Here is a 14,163-nt window from a genome sequence, read left to right as displayed (position 1 = left end):
GTGAAGTGCTGTTGCTATGGTGTCATCAGTGGAGCGTTTGGGACGGTATGCAAACTGGAATGGGTCAAATGTGGTGGGTAGGCTGGATGTTATATGGGCCTTGACCAGCCTTTCAAAGCACTTCATCATGATGGGAGTGAGTGCTATGGGCCGGTAGTCGTTCAGTGTTGTGGCTGGGGATTTCTTGGATAGCGGTATGATGGTGGTGGCTTTGAAACATGCTGGTATGATGGCTTGGCTCAGAGAGGTGTTGAAGATATCTGTGAGAACATTTGTAAGTGAGTCAGCACAGTCTCTAAGCACACGCCCAGGTATATTGTCAGGACCAGCAGCTTTCCTGGGGTTCACCTTTTGAAGGGTCCTCTGCACGTCAGCAGGGTCCAGGTAAAGTGTTACATTGTCCAAGCAGTGAGGGGCTTTTGTTGGTGTGGTGGTGTTGTTTTCTTCAAACTGGCTGAAGAAGGTGTTAAGTGAGTTTAGGAAGTCTGTGCTGTCCTCACATGGTGGGGGTGTTGGCCTGTAATCGGTTACTGACTGCCTTGCCATAGGCATCTGGGGTCTTTTATGTCAGTGAAGTGTGATTGGATTTTCTGTCCATAGGCACACTTGGCTGCTCTCACGCCCCGGTTCAAGTTGGCCCTAGCAGTTCTAAGAGCTTCTTTGTCCCCGGACTTGAAAGCAGTATTCTGTGCTCTCAGGAGCTCACATACCTCCCTTGTGAACCAGGGTTTTTCGTTGGCCCTTGTGGTGATGTGTTTGATGACAGTCACATCTTCCATACATTTGGATATGTATCCCGTCACAGACTCAGTGTATTCCGTTATGTTGACATGCTGGTTGGTAGTAGCAGCCTCCCTAAAAACATTCCAGTCTGTGTAGTCAAAACAGTCCTGAAGAGCTGAGGTAGCCCCCTCTGGCCATGTACTGATCTGTTTCACAGATGGCTTGTTCCTGGTTAGCAGTGGTCTGTAAGCTGGAATTAGCATAACAGAGAGATGGTCCGAGTTTCCCAGGTGGGGGTGGGGAACAGCTCTGAATGCCTGTTTAATGTTTGTGTAGACCTGGTCAAGAGTGTTCTCTCCCCTAGTTGCAAAGTCCACATGTTTGTGATAATGTGGGAGTACTGTCTTCAATTTGGCCTGATTGAAATCGCCAGCGATTATATAGACAGAGTCTGGGTTAGAGTCCTGCATTGAGCTCACAGACTGATACAATGTAGACAGTGCGTCCTTTGTGTTCGCACTGGGAGGAATGTACACAGCTGTAATGTTGATGGCTGAGAATTCTCTTGGCAAGTAGACTGGACGACATTTAACTGTTAGAAATTCTATGTCCTCAGAACAGTGACTTGAGATAACTTTGATGTTAGTACACCAGTTGTTATTGATGAAAATGCACACACCACCTCCCCGAGATTTACCAGTGAGATCGTGGCTCCTGTCCACCCGGAACGTTGTTAGTCCGTCCACCTGAATGGTGTTGTCTGGAACGGTGTGATTAAGCCATGTCTCAGTGAGGATGATGGCGCTGCAGTCTCTCACCTTTCTTTGTTTAATTAAATCCAGTCTGAGGTAGTCCATTTTGTTTTCCAGCGAATGAATGTTGGATAGCAGAATTGAAGGAAGTGCAGGTCTGTACGGTTTAGCTTTTAGCCTGGCGCTGATACCCGCTTGACTGCCCCGCTTACTGGGTCTAGCACACTGCTTGCGACTCATGCTAAGTCTCTCCCACCGCTTGCGTCGCCTCCAGTGTTGGCAGGTGGCAGGCGGAGAGTCTGCTGCCTTGCAGGCCCCTGGGTCTTGCCGGTGTGCTCGCCAAGTGCTTTGGGTTCCAAAGCCATCATAACTCTGGAAAGATCGTTTGAAAAGTTGGAGTTTCGTAGTCCGAGTTACTTACTAGCTTCTGTTGTAGACTAGTCTCGTACAAGACTGTGACGGTACAGATAACACATTTAACATAAAACGCACATTGCTATCGGGAGCTGGAGTAGCCGTTGCCATACAGGGCGCCTCCATTTTGAATACACATGTAACATACATTGACAACCTGCTGGACAACACAGGATGTGAAAGTGTGCAGGATCTAAAATCCATCATGATGGACCGATCAGTCTGGATTAACTGTGCCAAAGATGTAGGGTGTCTCATGGGACGACCTAGGTGAGGTGAGGAGGTTGATGCCGGTGCTTACATAAATGAGGAAGTAATTCTTATGTTTGTAAACAAATGAACATGTTTAACCTGTGTCAGAAAATCTTTTTGTTCCACTTTCTAAGTATTTTCTTAGATCACATTTTGTTAATCATTCGTTGTTGTTTGTATTAATTTCTAGTTTTTGTAGTTTACTAATAAATTTCAACAGGCAATTGACATTTTAACCACATGAAAATCCAGGTCAAAGATCGCATGTCATTCCTCGAACCAAAACTTTATATTTTTACATCTCGTCTCTTCTTCTTCCGCTTATCCGGGACCGGGTCGCGGAGGCAGCAGTCTAAGCATGGAAGCCCAAACTTCCCTTTCCCCAGACACCTCGGCCAGCTCCTCGGGAAGAACACCGAGGCGTTCCCAGGCCAGCCGAGAGACATAGACCCTCCAGCGTGTCCTGGGTCTTCCCCGGGGCCTCCTCCCGGGGGGACATGAACACCTCCCCAGGGAGGCGTCCAGGAGGCATCCGAAAAAGATGCCCGAACCACCTCAGCTGATTCCTCTCGATGTGGAGGAGCAGCGGCTCTACTCCGAGCTCCTCCTGAGTGACTGTGCTTCTCACCCTATCTCTAAGGGAGCGCCCAGCCACCCTGCGAAGGAAACTCATTTCGGCCGCTTGTATCCGCGATCTTGTTCTTTCTGTCATTACCCAAAGCTCATGACCATAGGTGAGAGTCGGAACGTAGATCGACCGGTAAATTGAGAGCTTCGCCTTTTGGCTCAGCTCCTTCTTCACCACGACGGACCGGTAAAGCGACCGCATCACTGCGGAGGCTGCACCGATCCGCCTGTCGATCTCACGCTCCATCCTTCCCTCACTCGTGAACAAGATCCCGAGATACTTAAACTCCTCCACTTGAGGCAGGACTTCTCCACCAACCTGGAGAGGGCAAGCCACCCTTTTCCGGTCGAGAACCATGGCCTCGGACTTGGAGGTGCTGATTCTCATCCCAGCCGCTTCACACTCGACTGCAAACCGCCCCAGTGCATGCTGAAGGTCCTGGTTTGAAGAAGCCAACAGGACAACATCATCCGCAAAAAGCAGAGATGAAATCCTGTGGTTCCCAAACAGGATTCCTTCCGGCCCCTGGCTGCGCCTAGAAATTCTGTCCATAAAAATTATGAACAGAACCGAACAGAATTTTTACATCTAAACATATCAATTCCTCTTACTATAAGAAACTTTGAACCTCATAAAAAGTTGTAAGATTAAAAAAAAAGATGTTTAGATTATGAGGACATAATGGTATAGGAAATAAGTTGACTGCAATTTGCCTGCACAGGCTCATGCAAAGTTCACAAGGCCATTATTTTAAAAATCCTTCTTCTCATCGAGTATTTTGATAGCATTATTATTTAGGTTCATATGTATGTCAGATTTTTTTTTAGCACTTTTTGAGAATGAGGAAATAATAGAAAATAATTAGAAAGTACAATTTGCTTTCTAATAGTCTCACACGCCACGTTCACAGAGCCATTATTTATAAGTTCTAGAGCCCATTTCTTTTTTCTGATAAAATGTTAGACTTAGTTTAATTTTTATAAGTAGTTTAGTAGTTAGTAAATAATGGTACAGGAAACATACCAAGTTCACAGGGTCATTTAAAAAATCCTACCGTATACATTTTTTGAAAGTATATTATACATTTTAAAATGTTATTATACGATTTATATTCATGTATCAGATGTTTGAGACGTTTCGAAAATGAACAGCTCATGGTTTAGGAAACTACAATATTGTATTTGTGGCGTTGGTGCCCTTCATGCGCCATCTACAGGCACGAGATCATAACTGCAGGACCTTTTCATTTTTGTCGTCACAACGCCAAGATTTTCTTGTAATAATATTTATATCGTAATATTTGTCTCGTTATAACGAGATACTGATGGGAATTGTTTCATGCGTGGCAGCACAGAGTTTCAGTAAACAGACGCTGTGACATCGGGAAGAATGCGTCTTTTCATGTGAACAATACAAACAGGTCACAGTGATAAGGCGGTTTTACCGCTGGGTGGTATACTGAGCAAAACCGGAAGTTTTCAAATGCGCGTGTCCAAACGGTCGCGCGGATGATTCGAGTTTTATTTGAATCCGAGTGCAAAGCAGTATCACGGAAAGACAGGATTATGTAGTACATAAAATGGCAACTTTATCACATCTACCTGGTTTGGCTTCGGATAAAACCAGAGAGTTAGTGGAGTCTTCCAGCTGTGGTTTGAACAATAGAAGTTTGCGTGTAGTAGAAAATGTGAGAAAGAAGGGTGAGACCAACCCTTTTCAGTCTGCGTTGAATTATCTTTCAAACGGTAAGTAAGCTGTGTGGTTAACCGGAGACAACGTTAAAGGTACTTTCTAGTGTCTGTAAGCCAAAGTGTGTTAAACAACACATAAACGAGGACAACTGAATTCTTCAACTAAACATATGGCGGTATTATAAGCTACGTGGCTAGTTAGCCTACCCGGATTAGCTATTTGTAGTTAGCGAGCATAGATACAAATTTAACAATTTGCTTTCTCGTTGAATAAGTGAGTTCGTTTGTCCCCCAAACTGTATGCAAGGCTCGCATTCAGCAGTTGTTTTTTTTTTTACCCTTCGAGAGTTAAAGTCAACTTTTTATGCACTGTGTATAGATTAAATAACAGTGACAAAGGTATTCTAGTCTGTATCTACTTAAATGTCCACACTTACCTTTGCAAAAAAAAAAACTGTGAATGAATTCTTGCTATTAAGGGTTTATGGGATTTAGTTGAGACACTGAAATCTGCATGGAGCATGTCTTTTTTTATGTGATTTAATGAGCTATTGATCGTTTATGGTGGGTAACTAGCAAAGTAACTCACTAGCTAACTTGCTTCATGTTAGATGACTCGTATGATAGTGGAAATGAGCTCAAAGTCTTACTGTTACGGTCACGCGGTTTCTTACCGCTGTAGTCCTGCTCAGTCACTTACATCACTAAAAATGATGCTTATAATTTTGCTAGTTTGTCCAATTACTTATGAGCCTGTGAAAATGTTTTAAAAAAACAAACAAAAAAAACCCCAACCCTAATTCTGAAGTGGTTAATGTAATATTTTTGTTAAGCCCCTGAATGAAAGTCTACATGTCGTTCACATTTTGATGGCTTCATTTCAAATCCACTGTGGTGGTGTACAGAAACAAAAATTATAAACAAACAAAAAAAATACTGTCCAAATAGTAATTCACCGGATTGTATATTAAAGAAAATAGGAATGACGTGTTTAAGCTTACTAAATGGTTTGGGGTAATTGTTAATACCTAGAATTACACTTTGACATAATAATGAGTCATCAGCCTCTTTATCTCAGTAGTTGTTTTGGATTTGATGGACCCCGATTGTCTTCACTGATATTTTAGCTTGAACCTCAGGTCCATGGCAGACCCTGTGTTGAGCAGCTCTTGTGTTGCTGCATCAAATGATATAGGTAAATAGGGCCCAGGTTAAAAAAAAATCCCAGAGCTTTCCTTTAAATCTATATTATGCTCAATCTAGGATATTTATTTACTTACTTGCCTACTTACCTTCCCTCCCTGACTATGAAAGTGATTTTGAGTTAGTCCAGGTTAACAGGGCTAGCTTATAACAAGGCCTAATACCTATCTGGGAAGCTGCTTGCAGTTGCACCTTTTTCCACCATCAGGTACCAGTTTCTGTTCTGGTTCATGCACTGAATTTTGGAGCATTTCAACAAAAATAAATTGGTTCAGAACCTGAAAACTTGCTTCCCAGCTGGAGCCAAAGATGGCTGGTTTTTTCAGCATGAATCGTGACATTGAGTGGGTGTGTCATTAGTTTGGAAAGTTTCTACATCTTATCATTAATAGTGGGTTCATGCTTGTTTTCCAAATGAAAACAACTCTACAATAAAAGCTTGCAGGTAATCAATGCGATCTTGCTACTGTTTACATCCGTTGTGCATTGTGCACTGCCCTCTGTTGATGTATCCTTGATTACAATGCTTCTGCTCAAAACTGGTGGAAATGCGGCCTGGTTCGCTAGCAAGGTTCAAAGAATCCTGAACGGAACCGGTTCAAGAACCCCATTTCCTGTTGTTGGGAAAGGGTTGTGTGTCCTTGAAAGGTCTAAGTATTGTACATTTTTGTCACTATGTATGAATTGGTTCAGGTGTGTTGTAGGCTTGGCACGGTTATGGGAAAAAAACCGAACCGTACGATACGCCTGTTGCGGTGCAATACGCGTATAAACCGCGGTACCCCTATTTAAGACGTTCGGCAAAAAAAAAAAGCCGAATGCCCGTATGAAACCACGTGGTTCTCTTTCGCGTGAACAGGGGTGATAGCGTTCCGGCGCCGCGCCGGATTTCCGGCGTACCGCGGCGCCGGAAAAAAAAAATCTAGTTCCCCCATTATCCTGTGTCATTCTGAGATGCGCAGATAGACAGTAAAGGGAATTCGGAATTCCCTTTACTGTCTATCTGCGCATCTCAGAATGACACAGGATAATGGGCGAACTAGATTTTTTTTTTTTCCGGCGAGGGGAGGTTTGTTTTAAACAGTGCAGTGATTGGTTTTATTGCAATATTTTATATTGGCTGTGTGTATTTTGTTATAAATCGTTCTAAGAATACAGTGGCACTTTAAGATTAGATAAGAAATCCAGCCATACGTTTCAAAACACTGCACTTTAATTTCAAGTGAAAAAATACATCCTCACTCTCAGGGATTAGAAGAGTTTTTTGATTCGGTTTTTGTATATAGGTGGTTGGTTGGTCGCCACATAAAAGTTTAAGTTTTAACACACACATCTGTTCAAAAGTAAGCTTTAAGAACTCATTTTTATTTCTTCCAATTATGAAAACTCTGTATGTGACAAAAGACACCTGGTTCCTCTAGATGCCACAACATGGCAGCAAACACTCCTGACACTTTGTATAAATACTGTAGTAAATAAAAAAGCTGTTGAAATCATCCATGTCTTCCCTCTTGCTGTTTCAAAACACTACCTGGCTTTTCATCAGAGATTGTTCATAAAATGTGCTTATGTCAACTCAAACTTAGTTTGTGCATGATTATTTCATTGTAACTATAATTTTAACCTCTCTTAAATGCTGTATCCTAAACTATGTTTACTTAAGGTAAATAGTAGGCTACATGCCCAAATACAGAGTACTTAAGATTTAAAAAAAAAAAAAAAACGCAATACGTACCGAACCGCAGACCTCAAACCGCAATACGTACCGAACCGCGACTTTTGTGAACCGTGCCACCCCTAGTGTGTTGGGAGCAGGGAAACTCTGGACCTGTTTTTGATACCTACTCTTTTCAAGGAAATGTTCCCATGTGAATTATTATTATTATTATTATTATTATTATTATTATTATTAAAATTTGTCTTCCACAGTGCAGGAAGGCACAGTTGTAAGAGGCAATGATGAACTGGAAAGGAACTTGGTTGTGGTGGAGACTGTTGCTCTCTGCCATGGTCTTCCACCAGATGCTATCTCGTTGCTTCTGGACTTGGCACTAAGTCTCCGTGCAGGTAAGAGCAGGCTTCCGTAATGTTGGCTATTGTATCCGAGTGCTAAACTTATTAAAACTCATCTAATAAATAAGCAACCTTCCTACATTTCACCTTTAGATTATTCAGGGCTCAACATTAACTTTTTAATCAACTTGTCCATTTGGACAAACAGCAAGATTTTTCACTTGTCCTGACCATAACCTTTTTATTACTGTGTATTTGCTAGTTAAATAAAAGGAGTAACAAAGTTATCATCAAAAAGCAGGTGTAGTTATGATATTATGCTTTAATGATTTTTAATTTTTCAACAAAACTCAATTTAACTGTAACAGTAAACAAACTATCCAACACCTCATTATGGTGCGTGTATTATTATAACCCATTCCCTGATTGACAGTTTTAAGAGTTAGACTTGCCCAAATTAAGATCTTAATTAAATTAAGATTTAACCATTTCCTGCAGAAGGAAATGGTTAAATCTTGATTAATCCAGTGAAACTTGAAGTATAAATTAATTTAAAGAAATGAACCCGAGAGAAAACAAGTTGCACATAAGGGTGACAGAATCATGTTGTGAATGAAGAAAAACTGAGTTTGGCACTGTCGTAAAATTCCCATGAAATATTTTACAATCGTGTTAATGTGAACCGTACAAAAAATACACTTAATGTCTGAATGAAATGAAGATTCACCACAGATATTTACTTTGAGGTATTTGATTGCCTTTTCCCTGATTTTGATGAATTCAGAGTCTAATAATCTATAATTAGGTTATAGATTGACGTGGTAATTTTTACACACACAAAGTGCTGTCCTCAGCTTCCCTGGACTTTTGTGAAAAATAACACTGCCAGATCGCTGAGGGGACTGAATTAATTTTGTTGGAACTTTGAGGTAACTCTGGAAAAATGCTACAAAAATGGTGAATTTTAACAATCCCAAAAAGATGTGGTCACGAAGAGTTAAAGCATAAGGCATCATTACTATATTGTCTGGGGCAGTTATATGTAATACTTTGAGTAACTTTTCTCTCATCTGTAAACCAAATTAGATCAGCCTATATGTAGAAAATGACAATAAAATATGTAGACTTTTCTAGTTATGTAAACTGCTTATTGCAATTTAACTCTTATTTTATGTTCTATTGCAATTTTAACCAAGTCTTCAAGGAGTTGGCCTTATGTAGCCTTGGCAGCGAGCCAGTGAGTATAAATAATGTGCATGTGAGCAAACAAAACCTGTTAAACTCACCTCAACATGTCTTACAATTGTTTACCCTGCCATGGGCAATGCTAAAGACACTCTTGCAAACAGTACAGCATGCAACACAGTGATTATTTTTTACCTCATTAGGTAAGAGTCTGAGGTGAAGTGGGTTTTGTATTTTAATTTTGGGGGGGGGGCACTCTGCCATGACACTCCTGGATACACTGAACTGATGGACTCTTGGTGCGGGATTGATGTAAAGCTCACCCACACAGAAAACTAATTGGTCTACTTAGCAAGATGGAGCAATCAGGATGAGTTCTCTCTTGCTCAATCACTCCCCCGACATTGACTACGTTTACATGCACATCCAAATCGAGCTGCTGTCGGTAATCGAGCTGAAGGTCCCAGCAGGGTGCCAGAGAAATCCAATCCTACATGCACACAATGAAATCGGGCTATTGTGTGAGGTGCATTGTGCACCCGAGCCACAGGTGGCGCTACACGCCCCATCGTGTTGGTACACTTCCGGTTGTCGTCATGAAGAAGAGCTATTCAAGAGTGTAAACAAAGTTATCAGTTCCGTGTTCTCCATTGCGCGTTTTTCTCCCGTCCATGAATTTTAATATATTCAACTCCTTAAGCTGAATGAGCATGAACTCTGTCTCCTCATTGCTCCAGAAGTGCACGTTTCTGCTTGCCTGTGGCAGTGGGGGCGTGGTCAAGCGCCGGTCTGTGACAGGAGGGCGGAGCCAGGGAAGGTGAGTGGCAGAATCACTACACCTGACGGTAATTAACCTGTGTTTGTGTGTCTTCCCAGTAACCGCGCCCTATTTAAGGAGGCAGAGGGGAGAGCTCATCCCGGGACTAGAACACAGTGCGTGCGTGTGTGTGTGTGTGTCAAGAATAAAAGTAGGCTGTTAAACTGAAAAGTCTGACAATAAAAAGCCTATTAGTACCAGAAGCTTTGTCCTGCCGTCCTCTGTGCTCCACCCACACTTCAGAGAGCTCTACATCGCCATTTTCTCTTCTTCGTTTGTTCCTCCTGACCTCTTCTGCTGCTCGCTACTACTGTTGTCATGCCGACCGAGGCTGTTGTGTTTCCCGCTTGTGGTCTCGTCACTCGTCACTTCCGGAAGGGGCAGTAAGTAGCTCGACAACTAGCTCGATAGGGTATACATGCACAAAGTAGCTCGGCAGAAATCGCATAAACTAGGTCTTGTAGCTCGATTCCGAGAAATCAAGTTCGGTTCAATTTCAGCCGAATTAAGGTGTATACATGGCATTTTGAACTTCAATTTCAGTCGAGCAACGGCAGAAATTCGATTCTCTCTATGTGCATGTAAACGTAGTGATTGTATCCAGTTTGTGGGCATCAGGGAGCCACTATGAATGTGAGGTGGGGTTTACATTAGACCGTATCAGCGGATCATCAGATTAACGTTTTAAAACGATTAGCGTGCACACAGCAATGCCAATACATGATTCGCGTGCACACAGCAACGCCAATACACGGATATGCTCGGCTCTGCAGGCATCCTGCGCTCCAAATCACTCCGCCCTGAACAGCGAGTGCCCTCTGGAGGGTGCGCACTCCGGCCCTGCGCAGCTCACAGAGTGCGCGAGTGAAGTGCACGAGCAGTGACTCGGGACTGAGCCGCTGTGTGTGTGATCCTAGTGCATATCGGGCATGCGCGTCACTTACCACTTGTAAGTGGAAGGATGGCAAGCCTAAAGACAATCATAACTACACAATGGGCAGTATTTGCATCAGTATTTGCAGTATTTTCATACTCTTATACTCTTTAATGAAAGGTGATACAAGGCGGAAGTCCGCGCCGTTTTTCAGCAGTCGTGTCACATGACCAACGCCAGCGAATCAGGAAGGTGGATGTCACAGTGACGTTGTCCAATGACGACGCCAGCTAGAGCTCAGCACAGCGTATCCGCGTATTCTCAATGTTTACACAGCACCGGACCAGACACGATCTGGATTGAATACGTGGACCCTGGCGGATTCCCGTTTCCCGGTGTTTCCAGGCGTTTTAATGTAAACGGACAGTGCATCCGCGAAGAAAACGAGACAGATACGGTCTAATGTAAACTTGGCCTGAGAGACTCCCAGAACTTCTGGGAGAGTTGGGAATAATTCAGTTTGTCCTGTTGGACAAGCAGATGCGGATTTGACTTGTCCAGACCAAACAGTTGGTTGTCCAGGACAGACGGATGACCGTTAATGTCGAGCCCTGTTATAGAGCAATAGTTGTTATTGTCTAAACTGGTCTTATCACTACACAGGTGGTGTGACGTGTATGCGGATTTTGAAGTTTTTGATACCTGCTTCGGTTGTGCCTCAGGAGGCTATTGTACGATCTGTGTCATGGTTGTGTGTGGGGAAACTGACAATTAATGCCCAGGTAATAATCAATGCATAGAGCTTTATCTATCTATCTATCTATCTATATCTATCTATCTATCTATCTATCTATCTATCTATCTATCTATCTATCTATCTATCTATCTATCTATCTATCTATCTATCTCATTAATTGCTCAGAAGACATCTGGGTTTCAATTTTATTTTCAAGGTCCTTTTTCTCCGCTGGGTTCTTACTGTTTTTGACCTTATTGACTGCAAAGACCAACTGAGATCTGTCTACGGCTTTATTTTCAGCTTTGTGACTGAAGAAAACCTGGTACGTTAAGTTTTATTTTTTTCACATCATTAAAGCCAGTCAGATATTGCTCATATTATATGCTAGTGCAGATCACTGATCATTAGGCTAATGAATGTTTTTGTTTCAGTGTCCTTTCATTTGCCACTTGTTGTACCTTTTAACAATGAAGGAGCATGGTAAGACATTTTAATGAAATAAGTAAAGCAGATTGTTGCCAGTTTGTTGTCTTGTATCAGACACAGTGCCCTATTTTGCTGTTTTCCCACAGTGCAGCCATACAGAGTGAGAAAACTGATGGATATTCAGGCCAAAATGGTAAAGGCATTGCTGAGGTCTCATTAAAGCCCTGGTCACACTACAGCTTGCGATGGGTTTGCTAATACTTGGCGATGAAAATTGGTAGCATCGCCACAAATCGTGTGATGCATGGCGAATGTTCTCTGAGCTTTGTGAGTTGTGTGTGGTTTTTTTTTTTTTTTTTTTTTTTTTTTTTTTTGTGCATCTCCACCTCATGAGTGCCCAAAAAGTCACGAAAAATTTCCATGCATGCATTGAAATTTTGGTGGCGATGTTTTTATCGGCAAACTAAGCGGTGAATACTTGGAGGTGGTTTGGGGAATATTTCCTGAAGCTCAGGGAACCTTTGTCGAGCCTCTTGATTATATTTGTCTTGAATCCATGTCCCTGATACTCATGGGGGTCTCTTCAACACATTGTTTGGTGTGGCCTAACTTTCCCTGAGACTCGATGATAATTAGTTTAACTTATGGCCTTTTTCACACCTAAGGTCGCTTTACAATGATGACGAAAAAAAAAGAGTCCACCAAAAAAGGGTCAGGATGTAATTCCAGTGGTATAGCTGCCCACAGTCCCACCAAAAGGCACACAAAAGTATGTCCCACATCGCCTGCATAGCCGCGACGCCACCAGGCAACATCACTCAGAACGTTGCGCCATGGATCAACAAACCGAGCACAGAAGCACCACCGTGCAGAGTGCTGGTATGTCCCAAATTGCCTGCACAGCCACTGCAATGCCACCGGGCAACATTGCTTGAAACACTGCACCAAGCACAGAAGCACCACCACACAGAGCGCTGGACAACCCCAATGTTAAAAGAGCAACGAGCTTACTGCAGTCCATAGCAAGGAGCACAGGCATCACCCATGGCAGACCAAGGCCTGAAGGGAACCGATGCTCAAAACTGTGTCTGGAGCTACACCACAGCAGCTGGACAAAACATTCAAAGAACAAACATCAAACTATACAAACACACAAAAAGCTCCTGTGAGAAGCAGCAGCCAAAATGCACACAACGTATTCTCAACCGGGAAACGGAAATTCAGTGCATTTACATTTGGGGAATGTAAAGTGCATTTACATTTGGGCATCCTACGGAGTGCGTTGTGCACACTTGGGACCCAGTCATTATGGGAAACCCCTGATGCCGATTTGAGTGCAATCGGTGTGCGCATACAAGGATACTGTTTTCATAGAGACTTTACAAGTATTCTGTCAGGTATGCAGCAGTAGATGGATCAAATGCAGGAAAAGTGTTTATCATCAGGCGTGATGGTTACAATAGTAGTGGCCCCTTTGAGCACAGCGAGGTGCAAAGAGCACACCACCATGGGTGGCGTGTAGTCTGGGGGCATGCTCCCACGGAAAATTTTGAAATACAAGGGTTTGTACTATTTTAAGTGCAATCCGTGTACATGTAGAACTAATACAATAGATTTCTGTTTATATTGTTATACCATTTTACCAGTGCATCTCTGTATACTTTATTTTTATACTTTATTTGTTGATTTTTTTTTTTTCTTTCTATAACTCATGAGTCAACAGCACCTTCATTTTCATTGTACCTTTGGAAAAGTGACAATGACAGACTTGTCTTACAAAATCAGAACATGAGGCAAGGCAGGGTTTCCCCTAGAAAAAACTGGAAAGAGTAGTGGCCCCTTTGAGCACAGTGAGGTGCAAAGAGCACACCACCATGGGTGGCATGTAGTCTGGGGGCATGCTCCCACGGAAAATTTTGAAATACGAGGGTTCATTTTGTGGTTTCTGGTGACATCTAGAGCTGACTTTGACCAGTTCAACATGTTGGGGAGGGGAGAGAGAGGCTATACTGAATTCCCACCCGAAGAAAAAAAAAAAAAACCCTAAAGCCTATACAATACCCACTTGTATCTCACAAGCAGTGTACTGTTTAGGGTTGGGCGGTATTACGGTAAGAAGGTATCCCGAGGTATCCAAAAGTACCAACGGTATCGGTCTCATTACCGTCATTTTAAAAAAATATATAATATCTAAATAAATATGGAGTACATGAGGTCATAATATAAAATAATAAATTGAAGATCATCCCGAATAACTGTGTGATCGTATTTTCACTAATTCTATCAATTTCCTAAAGAAGTTCTCATCGCGTGCAGGGTTGTTTGTCGTTACCATGGCAACCCTGCGTGACATTTGGAGTCTGACAGAGAGCTTCGCAAGAGACTGAGACCGCGGTTGAAAGATGGCAAGTCAAGATAACGAGTTAGTGGCAAAAAAAAAAAAAAA

The 14,163-nt window shown here is 42.5% G+C and overlaps 1 protein-coding gene across 3 annotated transcripts in view; it reads left to right on the top strand.

The window, feature by feature from the left end:
• Positions 1-4,264: 4,264 nt before the first annotated feature.
• The window catches only part of cenpi (centromere protein I), an 84,902-nt gene continuing 75,003 nt past the window's right edge, over positions 4,265-14,163 (top strand). For 2 of the 3 annotated variants that reach the window (XM_060927521.1, XM_060927522.1), the window contains exons 1-6: positions 4,265-4,514; positions 7,593-7,730; positions 11,216-11,334; positions 11,506-11,613; positions 11,723-11,771; positions 11,864-11,910. In XM_060927521.1, coding sequence (XP_060783504.1) covers positions 4,349-4,514; positions 7,593-7,730; positions 11,216-11,334; positions 11,506-11,613; positions 11,723-11,771; positions 11,864-11,910 — 627 coding nt within the window. In that variant the 5' untranslated portion in view covers positions 4,265-4,348. The remainder of the gene's footprint in view (positions 4,515-7,592; positions 7,731-11,215; positions 11,335-11,505; positions 11,614-11,722; positions 11,772-11,863; positions 11,911-14,163) is intronic. The other variant, XM_060927524.1, reaches the window with a different exon arrangement.

The sequence above is a fragment of the Neoarius graeffei genome, chromosome 8, assembly GCF_027579695.1.
Source record: "Neoarius graeffei isolate fNeoGra1 chromosome 8, fNeoGra1.pri, whole genome shotgun sequence".
In the NCBI taxonomy this organism is placed as follows: domain Eukaryota; kingdom Metazoa; phylum Chordata; class Actinopteri; order Siluriformes; family Ariidae; genus Neoarius; species Neoarius graeffei.
Note: the sequence above shows the minus strand (reverse complement) of the source record. Positions and strands in the feature narration are given on the sequence as shown.